Source organism: Procambarus clarkii, chromosome 27 (genome assembly GCF_040958095.1).
Source record: "Procambarus clarkii isolate CNS0578487 chromosome 27, FALCON_Pclarkii_2.0, whole genome shotgun sequence".
Taxonomy (NCBI): Eukaryota; Metazoa; Arthropoda; class Malacostraca; order Decapoda; family Cambaridae; genus Procambarus; species Procambarus clarkii.
The window spans coordinates 24,467,304-24,489,250 of record NC_091176.1 but is presented as its reverse complement, the minus strand read 5'-3'; the positions used below and the strand labels follow the sequence as shown (position 1 = coordinate 24,489,250).

The following is a 21,947-nucleotide window of genomic DNA, read 5'->3' as shown; positions in this document are numbered from 1 at the left end:
GATTCTTGTCCTGGTCCCCGATAGGAATCTCAAGAGTCTAGTGTTTTTTCATAGGCTTCATTACTTCTAGGTTGTAGCTACAGGGAGCTACTGAAGGGGACCCGCTCTCAGAAAAGCAGTATAGCAGTACTGTAAACAATCATAATGCTAATAATTTGTATCCATTTAACTCCTAAATGTTATGGCCAAGAAATTAAATTAACAATTGGATATTATCAAGTATGTATTTGGACATGTTTAGATCTTGTAAGTACAGAATTATTAATGGAGATTTATCAAGAGTCTATATAACACAATTTTCTGGAATAGTTTAATTAATTGACACCTAAATGTAGGAAATTATGTCATCAACTGACAGAAGCAATATCAGGAATGTGTACAACTGATGAGAGGTTATTCAGGTGTATATTACTATGATAATCAGTTCTGCCCGAAATGCTTTGCATAATAGTGGCTTTAGGCATTGTATGTACTAGCTCTATCTATAAATCTATAAATTTTTGTAAAATCTCTTGTATGTATGTACTTTAACTGAATAAACATTTATTTATTTATTTATTTATTAAATCAAAGCCAAGAACAGCAATGCAGCTAGGGTGTGTGAGGCAGAGTCCAGGCACCCTGAGTAATACCAAAGTGAGAGGTTGTTTCTCATTTATATGACAAGAAAAGCAAGTGCCTGCCTTTGTCTATCCTTCGGTTACTGATTGATGAGTTTTGTTTATACAGGATGCTCTGGTCTGGATGAAACGCCATGTGCTGTAGGTGGCTGTGTGCCCACCTTCCACCTATGTGATGGGCTACGGCAGTGTCAGGATGGCTCTGATGAGTGGCATTGTGTCAGAATAGACAACAGCACACGACAACTTGAAGTTAGGTATGCAATCATTACAACATTTCCCAATCTGATTAAAAATGAGCAAATTCTTTCCCATGTAGAGATTGATAATTGTTACATTATTTCTAGGGAAGCTCCTTGTGGCTTCCTGAAGCCATACACTGAGATGGTTTCCATCTGCCAGGTCACATCAGCTGTGTTCTTCTTTAGTGGCGACCAGGGCGAATACCTGGCTCCCATCACAGAGGCGCCAGGTTATGGCCTCTGATCTTTCACAGCATTATTTCACCCAGGCATCTCATTCTCAAACTGGACGATTCTATGATTTCCCTGGACCTCCAGGATGTGTTTTGCAATACATTTGGGGTTCAGGGATTGGCCCATTTTTTTTATAGTGGGACAATGAGCTCGCCCAGAAAACGAGCGTTGAATGTAATGAAACGCCATTTTCTGAGTGAGCCCTGGAGGCTCCCTGGAGCTATCCAGGCTCATAGAGATAGTCCTAACTTTTGCCATCAGTCGATGTGGATGGAGTTCTAGGCCTACCAGAGACCACGGCTAGAACCTGACCCCCTCAGAGAGGCACAAGGAACAATGGCCTATGGAAATCCACATGTGATTGTGGAGCATTCTATATCTGCCATCAACCGGGACAGGCACCCAGAAAGGTAAGCACCCCAAAACAATCCCCTATTCTGGTGAAAACAATAATAATAGACAAACTAGTGGACAGAACTCCCTAAATGAAAATGAGCAAACAAGCATGACGTCACACAAGCCGTGCTGCACGTCTGTGCAGCTCCCCCCTTCCTGGGAGGGGAAGGGGGAGCCCCAGACCCCACACGCTGGCGATCTACACCGCAGTTCTGAAGCTGGATATCAAAATACGCAAAAAAACGCCGACCGGAGGGAGGGAGGGAGGGATGCCGGGGAGCCTCCGAGACTCATCCAGAAAATGGGGTTTCTTTACATTCAACACTGGCTGTCTGGGCGTAGCCCCTACAGCTCCCCGGAGCTACTTCGCCAAAGACAAAATAAGAAAGGGGACTTACCTGGAAAGCAGTTGGTGCTCCACACCTCAACTCAAAGTTGAGATCCATAGCGACACAGCCCCAACTAGACCCAAGAACATTTATGACGTAGCGTGCAGCCAGAACCCTGTTCGATCGCCAAAAACCCTGTGCCAGAATGTCAGCCCAGGACATGTTCCCAAAGACTGCAGCAAGAGCAGCGAACTTATGAACATCATGGGCATGGGGATAGACCGCAGGCTGGATAGACTTAATAACCATGCGGACAACCTAAGAGACCTGTAATAACCCTGCAGACAACCTGAGAGACCCGTACCCATGAACAGGGAAAAAGGGAAATCGGATCAACCCAAAGCGTGTCCCTGGATACAGAAGCCGTAGCGTGCAAATAACGATGGACGACGGCAACTGGACACAACACATGATGCACCCCTGGCCTGACCAACCAAGTATCAACAACCCAAGGACCCTTCTGGAAAGCAGCAGTCTCATTCTTCGCCAGAAAAGAAGGAGACGACTGCAGACGAACAAACCTATCTCCACAACCGAAAGAGCAAAATCCCTGTGCTGGAGGAGAGCATGAAGCTTCCCAACCCGACCCCCAGAGGTCAATGCCAACAAGAAAAGAGCCTTCAAAAAACAATCCTGAACTGAAAGGGCCACAACAAACTGAGGAGAAGAGAGATAGGAGAGCACTCTGTCCAAAGATCAGGATGGCTCAGGCGGTGCACGAGCAGGCGTGAGGTGAAACAACTCATGAGACAGCTTGCGAAACGGCACAGAAGTAACATCTATATCGAAAGCAAGCTGAAGCAATTCTGCCAGCGCTGCACGATATGAGGCAACAGTATTCGGCATAAAATGGAGGTCCTGGACAATCACGAGAGAAAGGACAACACCACCCAAACCGAAAGCGAAGTACTGTCTCTACTCGATCATCCGGACTATATGGGAAGGACCCCCAGCCGGATTATCACATTTTTCGGATAATGGTATTTTTTCACTTACGAGTCCAAAAGTGACCATTTCCAACTATTTTTATACTACAAACAACATAGTTTGAATTGCCTTGCCACATATAATTATTAAATATTCAACTAGAAACCTCAACTTACCTTGTTGGTGTTTGTCTTCTTGATTGATGCCACACATCTTGAAGTTAAGAATTCTTAACAATTTACGTAACCTATACTAACACAACACTAAAATTAACACTTAAAATTACTTTACAGTTCATTAAGCAAAGTTAGTTTTGACTACCAGCTGCTGAAGCCTCACTGACGAGGCGCAGCTGGGATTGAAGGCAGCACCGGCTCCGAAACTGGCACCTGTGGTCTACTTCGACATGCGGAACTGCGGTCCCTGGTATGACCAGGGACCGCAGTTCTCAGGTCATATCCAGGAACAGGAGGAACCCACCTGGGATTCCCGGAGAACCAACAAGTCAGACATACAGCAGCAGCTGGAGGAAACCGCTTGCATATATTATTCGACTGCAGAAGCCGCAAATAATTAAGGACAAAGAGGTGTAGACAATCTAAGAGCCAGGGCCCAAGCGGATTCCAAGGAGGAAGCGAGCACCACCTACCGACACGCGTGGAGTGCAGAATCCCGAAGGATCGGCGCTAACAGCTTCAAAAGCACAGATGACACGCGAGCAGCCGAAACCAAGGTGCTAGACCAGGAATGGCCCCAAGTGCCTCTACATCCTCCGTAAGCCATCCGGAAGACAGCTTAAGGAGAGAAAAGAAATGCAAGACCAAAGCCAACGAGCCTCGAGTGTGCAAGTCCTTAGCCACAAGCGCAGCCGACAGGGAGGGAACCTGCACATGAAGCTAAACCGCACCAACATCCTGCAGAAGAGCTGGAGCGAAAAGGCGCTCACTAAGGGGTGCAAAATTGCCCCCCAGATAAACCTGGACCACAGTCAACACCTCACACCATTCAAGTGTGTGGGTACGACAGAAGGTGTCCCAAGTATCCAGCGGAAACATAGGGCAGTTCGCAAGCCAGGACGACTCCAGAACCTCATAACGATCCCAGTATGGAGACGAAGACCCAAACCTGAAAGAAGACGGATCCATTATAGAGGCTCACACCGGGTCGCGCAGGAGGTAAGCCACAATGGCCGCTCGCACCTTAGCTGGAGGGATGCGGGAAGCCAAAAACCTCTGGTGACTTGACGCAAGGTGACTTGTGGAAGGGAACCCCAAGCCCCTAGGGTGGTACTTACAGGGCACTCAGGGAAGGTGACCCTTAGCACATGCAGCCTGAGTACTAGTACCTGTGAATATTACTCCCAGCTCACACACCACCAAATGATCAGTACTGAACAGAGGACAGCACAACAAAAGTCCAGAGGTGGAGCCACAATGACTAAGCCGTATCCCATCAGCCGAAGAACTGCAGTGTGGATTGCCAGCGCGGGAGTCTGGGGCTCCCCCTTCCCCTCTCCCACGAAGGGGTGAGCTGCACAGACATGCAGCGTGGCTCGTATGACATCATGCTTGTTTGCTAATTTTCATTTAGGAAGTTCTGTCCACTAGTTTGTCTATTTTTATTGTTTTCACCAGAATAGGGGTTTGTTTTGGGGTGCTTACCTTTCTGGGTGCCTGACCCTGTCGAGGGCAGATATGGAATGCTCCACAATCACATGTGCATTTCTATAGTCCATTGCTCCTCGTGCCTCTCTGAGGGGCGGGGCCAGATTCTGGCCGTGGTCCCTGGTAGGCCTAGAACTCCACCCACATCGACTGATGCCAAAAGTTAGGACTATCCCTATCAGCCTAGTGGATAGCTCCGGGGAGCCGTAGGGGGCTCCCCCAGAAATTGGCATATTATTACATTCAATGCTATTTTTTTTTATTTGCAAAATATCAATTATGAAAAATATAATTACCCAAGTGTAGTTACAGGATGAGAGGTACACTCATGATATCTCAGACACACAGGTTGCAATAGGCGTTGATAAAAATTAAACTGTTGATAATACACTCATTAATGATGTGTTGAGAATAAAAATAAGTGATAAAAATTTGATTTTACAGGAGTGGAGAGAATCGGTGGATGGCTGTGTGTGGAGAGGGCTGGACGAGCCAGTGGAGCGACTTGGTTTGTGAGCAGCTTGGTGAAGCAGCCTCACTTAGCACGGAGGTGAGGCGTGTGGTGGAAGCTGTGCCTCGCCCAAGAGTTAGGCTAGCTCCCAAAGCCTCAGCCCAAGCCCCCACACCCCTCCAATTTGTTCTCAAGTCTGACTGTTCAAGTGAATCCTTGGTACATCTGGCATGTGATCAGCACTGTGAGTTGTTACACTTGCTTTAATTACCTTTGTCTTCTCTTTGAATAGAACATAAGAATTTACGAAAACCTATTTGGCCATTCAAGACAGCTCCATTTATATCTGCGTACACTTACTTATGTATATGTTTAACCTGTGGTTGAAGCAATCAAGTAATCTCACATCTATTATGTTACTTGCTGCTCTGTTCCACAAATCAATAATCCTGTTTCCAAATAAATATTTGCCCAGGGCTTTCCTAAATGCAAACTTAAGAAACCACTGGTTTCACACATTGCCTCCTTGCATAGGGAGCATTGTGTGAAACCTTGGTTAAACTTCATTGGAAGCCTCAGGAACCCATGAGGATTCAGTTGAATCCCAGATTGCAATGCTTTTACAATATCATGATGTAGGTGTTGCTTTTGAGTAACCTGAGTATAGGTGTCAATCCTCCTCGTGGCTCCTACCGATTTTCTCATTGATAATCACAATAACCCCTGCACTGCTCACCTGTTTTTGGCAAAAACTTCATAGTGCAATTGTTAAGAACATTTTTTTGTTATTTTTATAAATATTCAGGTACTGTAAAGTTAATGTAAAAATGTTTCCAAACTCACCCATTTTCATTTAAAAACACAAAAAGTGATGAAAACATTAAAAAAACATTAAAATATAGCCCAATAAAAAAAAAAAGTACAACTCTCAGAACAAGATTTGTCGGTAGGCACAGCACTGTGGTTAATGTGATTTCTTTGTGTAAATAATAATAACTACATTTTCTCTCTGTATCTCCATTTTTTAAACCCAGTGCCTTTTATTGCTTGTCTCCTCTTATATTATGTGTTTCCCTACAGCCTGTGGGTCCTGGAGCCTAGGGGATGATGCGCTAGAAGAGCAGAATATATCAGCAGGAGCACGACCAGCAGTGACAGAAGGACTGTGGCCCTCATTAGCACTCCTGCTGAGAACCCATCCTTATAACAACACCCATGCTCATACCCAGTCCTGTACTGCCTCCATTGTTGCCCCAAGCTGGGTGTTAGCTGCCTACTCGTGCCTTTCAACCAAGTATGATGGTTTCTCTTATTGTAATTTCCATTAAAATCATTTAAAGAAGTTTTCCCATTTTAAATAGCCAAATGTCACAGAGAAGGTAATAAATGTAATTACAGTAGATAAAATAATCAAAGGATTGGAGGCTAAATTCCCCATGACTTGGAATTCATGATATTTATTAAATTTATTTAACTTTTGATAAATAAATTATCTTTCTGCAGAGAGCCTCTTGGGCTCCCTGGAGTTATACCGGGCTGATGTGCATATATTAGACCGTGGCAACAATCAATGGTGTTCTAGGCCTACCGGGGACCAGAGCCAAAACCTGGCCCCCTCAAGAAGAGGCACGAGGAGCAATGGCCTAAAGACACCCCCCATGTAATTGGAAGCAGTTTTTTTTTTTTTTTTTTTTTTTTTTTGCCTGGTGTGGCAGTAATTACAGTAAATTTCCTTCTTCTCCTCGATTTCTTTTTAACTCTTCGTCGTTGTACTTTGCTTTCGGTTCGGGTGGTGTTGTCCTTTCTCTCGTGGTTGTTCCAGAACCGTCATCTTATGCCGGATACTATCGCCTCGTATCGTGTGGCACTGGCGGAGCTGCTTCATCTTGCTTTCGGTATAAATGTCACTTCTGCACCATTTCCCAAGCTGCCTCATGCACTGTTTCACCTCCAGCCTGCTCATGCCCCGCCTGAGCTGTCCTGGTCTTTGGACACAGTGCTTTCTTACCTCTCTTCTTCTTGGTTTGTTGTGGCCCCTTCGATTTAGGATTGTTTGTCTAAGGCTCTTTTTCCTGTTGGCATTGGCCTCTGGGGGTCGGGTTGGGGAGGTTCATGCTCTCCTCCGGCACTGGGGTTTCTACTCTTTCAGTTATGGTGATAGGTTTGTTCGTCTGCAGCCATCTCCTTCTTTTCTGGCGAAGAAAAAGACTGCTGCCTTCCGGAGGGTTCCTTGGGTTGTTGATGCTTGGTTGGTGAGGCCAGGGGTGCATCATAGGTTGTGTCCGGTTGCAGCCCTCTGCCGTTGTTTACGCGCCACGGCTTCTGTGTCCGGGGACGTGCTTTGGGTTGATCCAGTTTCCCTTCTTCCCTGTTCGCAGGGTTATTAAGTCTAGCCAGCCTGCGGTCTATCCCAGTGCCCATGAAGTTTGTAAGTTTGCTGCTCTTGCTGTCGTCTTTGGTAACATGTCCTGGGCTGACATTCAGGCACGGGAGCTTTTGACGGTCGAAGAGGGCCCTGGCTGCACACTACCTCATTAACGTTCTTGGGCCTAGTCAGGCCTGTGTTGTTTTGAGTCGGTGGCTGCAGCTTGTCTTGACCTTGAATTGAGATGTGGAGCACTGACCGCGTCCCGGGTAAGTCCCCCTTTTTCTTTTTAGTCTTTGATGAAGTAGCTCCGGGGAGCCGTAGGGGAGCTCCCCCAGAAAACCAGCATTGCATGCATTCATTTTGTCAATGTATTCAATGCTGGTTTTGTGGGTGAGTCCTGGAAGCTCCCTGGCAACCACCTCTCCCTCCGGTCGGCGGTTTTTGCATATTTTGATATCCAGCCACAGAACTGCAGGGTGGATTGCTAACACGAGGTCTGGGGCTTCCTCTTCCCCCTCCCGGGGAGGGGGGAGCTGCGCAGATATGTGGCACTGCTCATGTGAGCAGTGTCTGGTCGTGTGAGCAACGTTTGCTTGTCCACTTGTTTGCTCATTTTCAATTGGGGAGTTCTGTCCATTTGTTTGTCTATTTTCGTCGTTTTTATTCAGAATAGGAGTTTGTTTTTGGGTGCTTACCTTTCTGGATGCCTGTCCCGGTCAATGGCAGATATAGAATGCTCCACAATCCTCCTCTTCTCCAGTGTGGTGGGGGGGTCCAGTTTTCTCAGCCCCATCAGCTCAGTAACAATCCCTGCTGCATATCTCTGGATCTTTTCTAGCTTTGTTTTGTTCTTTTCTATGTTGGACTACAGGGAGCTAAATAGTGGCTCCCTATAGCTAGCCATAGTGAGATCGCTCCATACACCAGTCATATCAGCCCTAGGAATCTAAAAATACCTACCAGATACCAGTCTTTTCCTTGGTGCTCATGCTCATTTAGTGATGCCCTGGTCCTGACAGGATGCATTCTCTGGTAGATTCAGCAGTTCATCCCATGGAAGCTGGCCAACTGAGTATTTCAAATGTTTCTGACACCTCTGCAAGACTCTTGAGGTCAGGGTGCTCTAGTTTTATGTGCTTGTCCATATGGCAGGCCACTAATGCCCTACATAGCCATATTTATCCTAAGGTTTGCATTCGGTGTCAGTTCTTTCAGCAAGTTATTTCATGCACCCAGCACGTGGGTGTCTTGTGTAGTCATTACCTTCAGGTCCTGGCAAGTCCTGCTGGCTTTTATGTGGCTTGTCATAAACTAACACTGAGCCTACATTTGTTACTTGCAAGATTGAGGGGTATCCATCAACATTGCTGTGTCGACTGTCATTCATTCCATCTCTGCCATGCTACCTGTTGAGTGAGTGACACCTTCCACCCAAAGAATATTAGTGTTCATTGAGTCTTGATTATAGCAGAGCCTCTATAGACAAGAGGCTTATCAGGCAGCAGCCACTTTATGGATGCAATTCTCCTGTATCCATTGTTTGCAGCTTGGTGCTTGCATGGATGCCTCAGAGTTGGTCTCCTTAGTGTTTAAGGAGTTAGTGGATTTAGCAGCTGGTGAACCCCACCTGCTCCAAGTTTGCCACTCTTTCTCCTTTCCCAGTTCTCTTTGGCATGGTTTGCCAGGTGTCTTGTTCCCTCCACCCCCTGCTTTCGGGCTTAGAAATGACAGCCTTAGAGTCTGAGCAGAATTTTGGTGTGGGTATAGCCTGGCCTCCTTTTGGTTTTGCCTTTTCCATGTTCACAGTGGAGACAGTTGAGCCATCTCAACAAGTTGTGTTGGATGTGGTGCTCCCTTCTCCCTGGCAAGTGCCCTTTATTTCTTCTCTGTGGGTAGTTAGCTTCGGGGAGCCAGAAGGGGTTTCTTCACAAAACCAGCATTGAATATTATGAAACTCCAATTTCTGGGCGAGCCTTAGTGGCTCCCTGACACACTTCCCTCCCTCCTGGTCATCAGGGGTGTTTTCATCATAGAACTGAGGGTGGAGTGGCCGGATGATCCTGAGCCGCCTGCCTCCTCTCCCCATACAGTGGATGGCATGAATAAATAACTTGATGAATAAGTGCCACCTCTCAGTGCCTTGAAGGGGGCCAGGTTCTGGCTCTGGTTCCAGATAGGCCTGTAGAAGTCCACGACTTATGGGACCTAGTTGTATGACACTCTATCAATGATAGTAGCTTCATGGAGTCACTGGGGATCACCTAGAAATTGAGTTTCATTACATTCAACACTGGTTATATAGCTCAATGTTCTGTGAAAGCATTCAACAAAGTAGAGTGGTAGATATTTAGTAGGATTTCCTTCATAGTATCAGTTAGGTGATTCTTTCTTTATCTTTTATATTAGTTGAAGGTAGTAAATTTTATTTTATTTTTATGTAATAGGATCGACATTAGATTCAGTAGTCATAGGGTATAAATAAGTTTTTTATTCTTCCTACAGAGAAAATGGAATGGATCCAGGCACATGGGCAGTTGTGTCTGGTGTAGCAACTCCAGCTGTCACTGTGCAGTTTCACTATGTTGCCAAGATGGTCCCCTTCCCTGGGACTGTCAGGACTGGTGGACTTTGGACTGGGGATGCTGTGCTCCTGCGCCTTGACACTCCACTTGTTTTAGGACACAACACACAGCCAGTGTGTGTTCCTAATGGTCCACCAGCCAGCAATGCTCTGTGCGTTGTTGCTGGTTGGACCCGCTCTGAATATGGTAAAATCTTTGGGTTTAAAAATGAGTCACTAATTTGTAGCATTACATATTATTTATTTATTTATATATTTATGCTCATCATTATTCGTAACAACTGGGCTTTGCTAGATTGAAAATTTATTGGATATAAGTATTGTTCCTTTGCCCCTATTTATTGCCAATCTCTTATGTGACTTAACCTCTACCTGCTGATACAGTATTATCCTCTTTAATTGCTATCTTCTTATGTAGTGTCCTCTACTCCTGCTTCCCCACTGAGTAATACTTCTAGTGCTTCATTCCACTGAACAAGTTGCATACTTTTTCTACTGTGTGAGTTAACCTGCCACTACCCTGCCTGTACAAGAATCAAGATACTATCCATTTTGGTTTCTCTCCCTTGGCAAATTACTTTGCATATTTTCCTTATTACTAAGCTATTCCACAGTACCCATTTTTTCTTTTAGCCAATGTCAGAAATTCTTCCTTGTCATTAATTTACTCTTCCAATTCTTTCATCTGAACATATTTCTCTACAATTCTCCCCCCCCCCCCACCCACCATTTTTATATAGGATTTCCTTGCCTTTTTCTATGTCATTGAATTAACTGTATTGTGACATGGATATTCTTTTCCTTTCCTGGAAACTATACACTGAAATGGTTCCCATCTACCAGGTCACATCAGCAATGGAGTCCTTAGACTTCCTGGGGACCAGAGCCAGAACTTAGCCCTCTCACAGAAATGCAGGGGAGCGGTGACATTTCACAGCTCCCCTGCATTTAGGGAGCGGGGAAAGTGATCTCACCGGGGAAGGCATCCAGAAAGTTAACAAACCACTGATGGAAAAAAAGATCAAAGCTTCAAAACCTGGTGTTCTGTTATTTCGGAAGTTCCTCCATGCCCTTTTGTTCAGTTCCCATGTATCTGGTCCTCCATGTGGATCTCTGTTCTTCCAATCTATTTTCCTGTGGTTGAAGTCCCCCATGATTAGAAGTCCAGATCCATTCCTGCTAGTGAGAAAAGCTGCTCTCTCTATTATGTTAATGGTGACCATGTTGTTTCTGTCATAAATAAATAAAATAAATAAATTTTTATTCAGGTAAGGTACATACATACAAGGTAAGATACAAAGTTGATGGATTAATAGATAGAGCTAGTACATACAATGCCTAAAGCCACTATTATGCAAAGCGTTTCGGGGAGGAAAAACATTAAAGACTAAAACTTAATACTAATTGAGTTTAAGTATAAAATGTGTTAAGAACAAATAAAAATAAAAATAAGAAAGGGGGAAACATGGCTGAAAAAGCAGCACAAATACAATTAGGTCGACAAACAGCGTTGTTTAAAAAAAACAGACATGGGTTGACAATAGAGGAGTAAGGTAGGTTACATGGAATTTATTAGGTAGTGCTTCGTTTTTATCTTAAACTGGTTGAGAGAGGTACAGTCTTTAACATGGTTGGGAAGGTCATTCCACATTCTGGGTCCCTTGATTTGCAGAGCATTACTAGTTTGATTAAGTCATATTCCTGTCTGGGTCTTCTGTCATTTGGTGGTGGGTTATACATGACTACTACTATAATTTTTTGTCTTCCAGTTGCTATGGTACCTGTTATGTAGTCACTGAAACCTTCACAGCCCTGAATAACCATCCCCTCAAAACCTCAGCCTTTTCTTACCAGCAGAGCTACACCACCATCACCTCTTCCTTCTCTCTCTTTCCTCACAACACAGTAGTCCTGTGGAAACACTGCATTTGTTATGGTTTTTGTTAGCTTGTGTAATTACCTAAGTATAATTACCTAAGTGTAGTTACAGGATGAATGCTATGCTCGTGGTGTCCCGTCTACCCAGCACTCTTTGTCATATAACGCATTGAAACTACTGACGGTTTTGGCCTCCACCACCTTCTCTGTGGATACCACCATGTTAAAGACTGTACCTCTCTCAACCAGTTTAAGATAAAAACGAAGCTCTACCTAATAAATTCCCTGTAACCTACCTTACCCCTCTATTGTCAACCCATGTCTGTTTTCTTAAACAACGCTGTTGTCTACCTAATTGTATTTGTGCTGCTTTTTCAGCCATGTTTCCCCCTTTTTTATCTTTATTTTTATTTGTTCTCAACACATTTTATTCTTTATACTCAATTAGTATTAAGTTTTAGTCATTAATGTTTTTCCTGCCCGAAACGCTTTGCATAATAGTGGCTTTAGGCATTGTATGTACTAGCTCTATCTATAAATCAATCAATTTATGTAAAATCTCTTGTATGTATGTACCTTACCTGAATAAACATGAATGTCTCCAAGATGAGGTTTACAAATCTGCTTGTCCAAATGTCCTCTGTTCTTGCCTCGTAGGCCACCCACTCTATTGCCTTAAAGTTGAAGTCCCCCAGTACCAACAATCGGGATTTATTTTTGTCAGCTCTTATGATAATCTCTCATGACCATTATGAGACCCTCTCGTTTGTCATCGAGTTCTTCCTTTGTCCATGTGTTGCTTGCTGGTGGGCTGTAGGCATTTACAATTATCAGCTTATCATCTTGATTCCAGAGCTGCAATGCCATTATGTCAATATCTTAAGGGTTTTCAAACATTAATTCTCTTACCTTCAAGTGTTCTTTCACCAGCACAGCCACCCCTCCCTTCCTTCTTAGTTTTCCTGTCACGTCTCCAAACTGAGTAGCCCCTTGGGAATACGACCTCATTTAAAATATTTTCTTCAAGTTTCGTCTCTGTTAAGGCGACAGTATCTAGGACTTTGAGCTGAAATATATCCTTCAATTCCAATATTTTCGATCTCACTCCATCAATGTTGGTATATACTATTTTCAGGAATTTTCCCCTTCCCTTTGTTCTTTACATCTCCTTCCTTTAATGATTTTGTTGCTTTGTCTTTATGTACCATTTCACAAGCTTTCCAGTCCCTAACACTGTAGAAAAAAGAATTCCTTTCTTCTTCATTTTTATCCCTCATTCAGACGTTTCACTTCAATGAGGTTCACTTTCAGCTTTTATCTGTCCTCTTTTGAGAGGTCTTGTCTTATTGACCAAAGTTTGCCATCCTCGTCACATTGCAGTTTTCTGGTATTCCGAAGCACTTCTGTCATATACTTCACTCCAATAAATGTCACCCTTGGTTCTTGTCTTTCTCATATTTTCCTATCCTCCTAAAATCACTGACATAATATATGACATAATTGTGTGTGTGTGTGTAATTATCTAAGTGTAGTTACAGGATGAGAGCTATGCTAGTGGTGTCCCGTCTACCCAGCACTCTTTGTCATATAACGTTTTGAAACTACTGTACTGACGGCATTGGCCTCCACCACCTTCTCACCTAACTTGTTCCAACTGTCTACCACTCTGTTTGCAAAAGTGAAATTTTCTTATATTCCTCTGGCAGCTTTGTTTCATTAGTTTAAACCTATGACATCTTGTTCTTGAAATTCCAGGTCTCAGGAATTCTTCCCTATCGATTTTATCGATTCCTGTTATTATTTTGTACGTAGTGATCATATCGCCTCTTTTTCTTCTATCTTCTAGTTTTTGCATATTTAATGCCTCTAACCTCTCTTCGTAGCTCTTGTTCTTTAGTTTTGGGAGCCACTTAGTGGCATGTCCTTGCACCTTTTCCAGTTTGTTGATGTGCTTCTTAAGATATGGGCACCATACAACTGCTGCATATTCCAGCTTTGGTCTAACAAAAGTCGTAAACAATTTATTTAGTATTTCTCCATCCATGTATTTAAAAGCAATTCTGAAGTTAGAAAGTGTAGCATAGGCTACACTTCTCCCCACTTTGTGACTAAACTTTTCTCAGACTAAGTCTTCTTAGTCTTCCTAGTCTAAGTCCTCAGAGTCTTCTTAGACTAAACTAAACTTTTCTCCCTGACTCTTTGTGACTAAACTACCTAGCCTCATGCTACATGACTTCTGACTCCAAGCAATATTCTTTTCTAAAATTGTTTCTTCATCAATAATGAATATGGTGTATAATAATTCTGAATGTTGTAACATGTGTATAATTATATAATACTAGGAGGGGTACCCAACAGTGCCCAAGATAGTCTGCCTCTCCACCCCTCATTGTACCCTCTTATTTTCCCCTCTCCCCTTCCTCTCCTACATTTTCCCCCTTCTCCCTACCTTGCCCCTCCAACATTGAACAGACAGATGTTTCCATTTATGTGTGTGTATATATATATAGCAGTAAATAGGTACCTAGGAGTTAGTCAGCTGTCACAGGCTGCTTCCTAGGGGTGGAGGCCTGGTCAAGGACCGAGCCGCGGGGACACTAAAAAAAGCCCCGAAATCAACTCAAGATAACCTCAAGATAGGCTCCTCACACGTTCTTAATGTGGTCCTCAGGCGACAGTTTTCTGTCTAGACCCACCCCTAGATTCCTTTCTTTGTCAGAATTCTTTAAAGATTTCTCACATAATTTATAGGTTGTGTGGGGTCTATTTTCTTCAATTACACATTCCATAACATGGCATTTATTCACATTAAATTCCATTTGCCAAGTGTTGCTCTATATACTTATTTTGTCCAGGTCTTCTTGAAGGGCATGACAATCATCTAGGTTTCTTATCTTTCCTATTATCTTAGCATCATCAGCAAACATATTCATAGAATTCTGTATTCCAACTGGTAGATCGTTTATGTAGACAATGAATATTACTGGTGCAAGAACTGAACCCAGTGGTACAGTGACATTTCTCCAGTCAGATACATTGTCTCTGATTACGGCCCTCATTTTTCTGTCAGTTAGGAAATTTTTCATCCATGTTAGAAGCTTACCTGTCACCCCTCCAATATGTTCCAGTTTCCAGAACAACCTCTTATGTGGAACTCCGTCGAAAGCCTTTTTTAGGTCCAAATAGATGCAGTCAACCCAACCATCTCTTTCCTGTAAAATCTCTTTCGCCCCTACCTGCTCATGCACTGCCTGAGCCTGCATGGTCTTTGGATTGTGTTCTTTTCTTCCTTTCCTCTTCTCATTTTACATTGTCCCCCCTTTGTTCCATGTTTCTTTCTCTAACGCTTTGTTTTTGGTATTTCTTGCCTCCAGTTATTGGCTCTGGGAGCTTCATGCTCTCCTTGGGAGGTGGAGGTCCCTGGTAGGCATAATAACTCCATGGCTGGTGGAACCTGGTAGATGGAAACCATCTTCGAGTATAGCTTCAGGGAGCCACTAGGTCTCACCTAGAAATTGGCATTTCATTACATTCAACGCTAGAAGAATGTAATGTAGGAATGAAGAATTTTTTCATGTAGAATATATTAGCATGTAATATGTCGAATGATTACATTAATTTTTCTCCCTCAGGAGCAGACAGTGAAAGCCAGTTCCTCCACTACCTGCCAGTACCACTTCTTGCACTTGATGCCTGTAACACCACCCACTACCCTGGCCGCCTCAACCAGGCACACACCTGTGTTGGCTTCACCGATGCCCAACATGCTCCCTGCCATGTGAGTTATGCCTTGCATGTTCTTTTCTCCTTGAGTACAATCACCTTAATGAATGTCATCACATGAATTAACATTTTCTCCCTGACTCTTTGTGACTAAACTACCTAGCCTCATGCTACATGACTTCTGACTCTAAGCAATATTCTTTTCTAAAATTTTGTTTCTTCATCAATAATGAATATGGTGTATAATAATTCTGAATGTTGTAACGTGTATAATTATATAATACTAGGAGGAGTACCCAACAGTGCCCAAGATAGTCTGCCTCTCCACCCCTCATTGTACCCTCTTATTTTCCCCTCTCCCCTTCCTCTCCTACATTTCCCCCTTCTCCCCACTCTCCCTACCTTGCCCCTCCAACATTGAACACACAGATATTTCCATTTATGTGTGTGTATGTATGTATGTATGTATGTATGCATGTATGTGTGTGTGTGTGTGTGTGTGTATATTATATATATATATATTATATATATATATATATATATATATATATATATATATATATATATATATATATATATATATATATATATATATATATATATATATTGATGTAAATTTATTTGTAGAAGGAATATTCTTGTACAGTATAACAGTACAATATAGTGTTTTAGACAATATAGTTTCTTTAGCCTTCAGTTACAGTAATATTATTAAATCTTCAGCATTCTGCCATCAAAAGTTTATTTGTAATGGCTTGTAAGAAGATTAAGCTTACCGTTTTAAATGTTTCATGTTGGCAACATATAAAAACCTTGGCTTTCTTCTCATCAGGGTGACGAGGGTAGTCCACTCATGTGTCGGAGTGAGACCGGTGCATGGCGACTCGAGGGACTGCTTACCCACCATGCCCGGTGTGGCCGAGCAAGACATCCTGCTGTTTTCACGGCTCTCCATGCACTTCAGCCCTGGCTTAGTAATACAATAGGTACTCCCTATGTTCCTAGATTTACCCCAACCACAACTACTACGACAACAACTACTACTACGACCACCACTACTACAACCACTAGTCCCCAAACTCGGCAGTTTGCAATAGCCACAAATTCCACAGACATCAAAGAGTCATTACCACCTGTGTCGTCTCCTGGTAATGCTCCACTATAGCACCTGCTAGGCTCTAGTAAGGTTTGAAAGGTGCCATACGTGCTATGAACGTGCTATAACATGTGCTAAACAATTACATTGAGAAAAAGATAACAAATTTATCATTCAATGCTGTGATCATAATGTGTGTGTTTACGAGAGTTACTTATTGGATATTAATGACTTTCACAATAATTATACATCAAGGCTATCTACAGAAAAGGACTGATTATGATGGCCAGTGCAAAACATTGCATTGTCATAAAAATATTTTTCAATTATAGTGAGCTCCAGAACTTGTTAACTCAAGATACTGTGCTGGGATCTCATCTCTTTGGTGCTGAGGGAATATTGCAGTAATGTTTCAGAAATTGAGTGACAAGATGTGTGTAGTGAAAGAGGGAATATTTTACGTTTATTGTACAATACGTATATGAAAAGTGAATTGTTAAAAAAAATAAAGTGCAATTTATAAGGAAATGCTGGTTGGGTTCATGTCCGGAATGCTACGACTGTTTGATGCACAAACTAACAGACATGCAACAGGAGTGTGACATTGTAGTGCTGCAACAAACAGTGAAAAAAATGGAAGCAGTTCTCTACAACCACAGTGTTAACCAAATACAATATTTTTAGGTGAATAATATATCCGGTTTTCTTTTGCGAAAACTGGAGGTTGTTGTCATACAGGGACCAGTGAATGCATTTATGAAACTGAACCATTATGAGTGAGACTATGTTGTTGTGGCCATGTGGTTGACAGGTTGTGTGTGTCTGGGAGTCAGAGCTTAAGCTGTGGTTCATAGGCCAATTTCTCAACATCTTATATAATACACAGGCTTAAGACCCAGAACCGCCAATCACATTATATATTCATAACACGGGTATGAAGCAGTCACTAGTGTACTGTAGAATAGGTTCCAGGGGCCATCCATGCCAGGGTGCAAGGACCACTTGAGATCTAGGGTGCACAATGTAAGGATCTTACTGCAGATCTGATTTGTCACGACACTAGAATACACAACTTATGAAAGCAAAGTCAAATTACATGTACACCACTAAATTGTTGGGCTCAAAAGTCCCAAAGAACATTACTTTAGCTACAACATAAATAACAAGTGCAACATAGTATCTGATCTGCAAGATACAAGGTATAATATGCACCTGATAAAGTGCAATGCACAAGATTCGTTTACAAGGGTGTAATGCAGGATCATTTGATAGGGTGCAATCTCTAGGAATTCTCATGATCATCAGAGTTGGGATCCTATAGATCCTACTCTAAATCCAAATTTCCAAGCTGAATACAGCACTTGGCAATTCCAGCTATATATATAAATATAGTATAATATAGATTGTGTTGGTAATTATAAACACTTAACACAACAAGCATTTCAGGGATCTTATATTAAACCACGATGCCATTACTGTACTGTATTTAAATGAAACAACGAGTTTAAATACTGCTTCCTTAGTTTTTAAAGGATATGCTGTGGCACAATATGACAACTATTTGTGCAAAATCTTCCTAGTAGAATTTGTGGGTTTAACATTTTACAAAAATACTTACCATATTGATTATGAAATTTCAGTTGTTTATACTTTATTGTATATAGAACTCAGAGCAGTTATTAAATTGTGAAAAAATTTAAATACCTTAATATCATCATTATTAAAGTCTCATTACTAGCCTACATTTCCCACTTTTATGGAGCAATAAGTCACTAACTTTTGAGATAAAAAGCAAATGATATGTATAATCAAAGAATGTTTGGTTAAAATATAGCACTTGTCCATTTATTGTATCATCCTCACTGTATAGCATCACTAATAAACAAGCATCACTACACTTGGGCAATTATTCACATCAATATCAAACCACCTCACACAACATGGCTTACAGTGCTCCTTGTGAGTTAAATTCAGTACAAATTCAAATGCATTCACACCCTTCTTGGTAACCTCTCCTGAATCTTATGAATTTATCAGCTTTCACATTCCACATTTTTCCATAACATTTTTCCTGCATCTACTTTCTAAATGCTACGTATGTGCTTAATTTGTTTATTTTCCATGTTCGTAGCACATCATCATCATCTCGCACCCAAACACAGGCTGGGCACCACCGTGTTAATCCAATGCACACCCATCACACTTCTTTCCTTGTTGGGTCTAGACACCAGACTTCTTCTCTCACTCTACTGTCAAATTTGTTTACATAATTACTATTATTATTAGTTGCATATCCCAGACATTTAAAATGATCAATGACGACTTCATTTACATATATTTCTTAAGCAGATATTCCTCCTCACCCCACCACCATAACTGTTTTAGTTTGCAATCTTTGACACACATCTCTTTGAAATTTCAACATGCTTACATGCATTTTTATCACACTTCTAAAAGTATTGCATCATTTGAAAAAAAGTTATACATTCAGTACTTCAATATTAGTACCCATACTGTTCTTGTATTAAGCGTGTTGGCATAAGTTCACACCCCTTTCATTATTCTTTGACTCCAATCATATATACACTGTATCTCAAAGGTAAAACTACATAACCCTGGCATATATAATAAACCACTCATTACACCTTTAACTTTTACACATGCTTTATTTCCTACAAAAAAACTTTCAGAACATTTATTAGAACCAGTTTCATACATCTTTACTCTCCAGACTCCTTAGTCTAAATAATTGTATAATTGTAATTAAAAATAATTAACAAGGTTTGGCAATAAAAATGTTATTCATAGCTATTCAAAACATTCATAGGCATTGTGGTCTTCTTATTTATGATCTTGAAATTCCTGGCTTACTACATTTTGTTTTGCTTGATGCAAACTTAATGCAATAAAATTTTACATATAATGTATGTATATAAATCTGTACATTGCGTGTATAATAATTATTATTATTATTTTTGTCGGGAACAGGAAGCATGTATACATATAAATACTTTAGGGTTGTTCCAAAGTTCCCCCAAGGTCAAACTGCTGACCATCCCCAAGACACAACCCCACAACAGTTGCCCAACTCCTGGGTACAGTATCTATTTACTGCTAGGTGAACAGAGGCATTAGGTGGAAGGAAATGTGCTCAACCATTTCTGTCCTGCCCAGGAATCGAACCTGGAATTCCTGATTGTTATTCGCGAAAGAAGCTAACAGCAATACAAGATAATGCATGTGCGCATGCACAAATGCGTAGTAAAATATCATCTCATTAGGCTTTTGTCTTATACATGCCAAGCTTCTTTTGTAAATGTTTAATATACACACGTGCAATAGAAAGTGTACATAAAAATACATAACATGGAAGTGTGCACAGTGATAGGAAATAGGAAGTGTACATGGTCATAAGAAATAGGAAGTGTACAGTACTGTAATACAGAAATTTAGCCTAGTTTTCATTTTATACTATGTCTTTCTCCTAAAATTTCTCCTGAAACAAGACCTCATGTTTCTAATAAAGAATAAACCTTTATGTACTTCAGAGACTATCCTAAACACCTGCAGAGTAAGGTAAGGAGTGCAATATGTGATCCCTGAAATGCTGTTGGTGCTAAGCTTGTTTTATACATGGTCATATTCTCTGTCTGTGTGTATGGCTGGAAGGTGGATGATATTTGAATTATTCTTGTTGATTAAAAATACAAGTAAAAAGGTCATCCTGTTTTTTTGTTTTTTGGTTAAAGAGATTGGCGAGTATTTATTGTCTTCAGAATGGGTTTTCGGATCAGTTACCCTAACCTGTAGAAGGCCAGACAACTGATAGTTCTTTGAGGGGTCTAGTGCATCTTTTCATGGTCGAGGTGGACCTGTTTTCTGTGTGTTTATGGCTCATATTCGATTTTTTTAAACATAAGACAGTCACCCATAAAGACACTGTTTAGAAGTCTGACAGAAACTAATTGTGAGATTTCAAAGTATTTTGTTATATCAAACATTTTGTGCTCATTATGTATATAGTCTTGTATAAAATGTCCATTGCTATTAATATCATCCATAGTATATCTCTTGCCTTTCTTTAGTGTTTCTCTTAACACTCTCTGTTATATAATAGTTGAGAATTATGTGATATTACTTAGCAACAGGTCTTAATTGTCTTATGTGTAAAGCTCAAGTAAGCTTAGGAAATTGGACTGGAATTACAGTATATGTTTCTCTTTGAGCTGAGTATTCTCTTCCCCCCCCCTGAGCAGAGTATTTGCTTGCATATCTCGTGTGTTACTTTGTTATACTATATTATTCCTCTTATATTATCCCTCTGTAATATTATTTCTCAAGTAATATGCATCATGTATTGTGTCTAATGTTGAGAAATTGTTATGTCTTGTTTTTAGTAATTTATTAAGCAGGTTTTTATATAATATATTTGATATAGGTTGTAAATTTTGATGGACAAAGCATTTTTTAAATTCAGTTTGTTATTCATTGTCTAAGTGGATGCAAAAATATGAAATTAGTTTCTCTCAAATATCTCAAATGGGATTAAACAAAATTATGTTGTGAGAATGTGGAGTGTTTGAAGTGCAAGAACCTAGGTGATGAAATATTTACTAACAAGATCACATGAATAACACCAGAGGCTAACGTTGCTTCTAATTAAGGGTCTTGCCTTTTTTTTCCCCCAATTCAGTCCAAACTTTTCACTTATTAAATCACACTCGTCTTCCAGAAAAACACATGAACCTTAGTGTCTTGCAAGTTGTTGATATTACATACTATACATACATAATGAATTATATATAGTGTCCACTGAGTTTAAGGACTTGTATAGGAATATACCCTACTCCAAGTCAGAATGGTTGCCAAGCTCGAAATTGTTAAATGTTGGTAATATTCATGGGCTCCGCAATGTGCTCTTTTTTCTTTCTTAATGAAAATTATGTACCCTTTTCTCACACTCACTCTCACACACACACACACACACACACACACACACACACACACACACACACACACACACACACACACACACACAACAGTATAAAAAGTTATGACAGTATTGGAAAGATGGGACACCACAAACCAAATACAGTAATGGTTACCTGTTTATCTATTGTCAGACTTATTTAGTAAATTCAGTAGCAACCATAATCGGCCTTTACTGGATGATGATTCGGTAAACAATGATCCAAATACAGTACTATACTGGCGTCAAAACTGGCTATTAAATCCAGCAGGATTAAATTGGAGGGCCTTAAATTAGGTGGATACTCTGTGTGCAAAATCCATGTATGATTTTGCATGCATGCATGTGTGTGTATTATATAAGATATATATATATATATATATATATATATATATATATATATATATAT

At 41.1% G+C, this 21,947-nt stretch overlaps 1 protein-coding gene across 1 annotated transcript in view; it reads left to right on the top strand.

Annotated features, from left to right (window-relative positions):
- LOC123762586 (uncharacterized) overlaps positions 1 to 21,617 on the top strand; it is a gene marked incomplete at its 5' end in the record, with an annotated part of 78,633 nt that extends 57,016 nt beyond the window's left edge. Inside the window, 6 exons of the mRNA XM_045749174.2 lie at positions 730 to 877; positions 4,917 to 5,167; positions 6,004 to 6,217; positions 9,794 to 10,059; positions 15,383 to 15,528; positions 16,306 to 21,617. Of these exons, the coding sequence (XP_045605130.2) occupies positions 730 to 877; positions 4,917 to 5,167; positions 6,004 to 6,217; positions 9,794 to 10,059; positions 15,383 to 15,528; positions 16,306 to 16,638 (1,358 nt within the window). The remainder of the gene's footprint in view (positions 1 to 729; positions 878 to 4,916; positions 5,168 to 6,003; positions 6,218 to 9,793; positions 10,060 to 15,382; positions 15,529 to 16,305) is intronic.
- Positions 21,618 to 21,947: the final 330 nt, after the last annotated feature.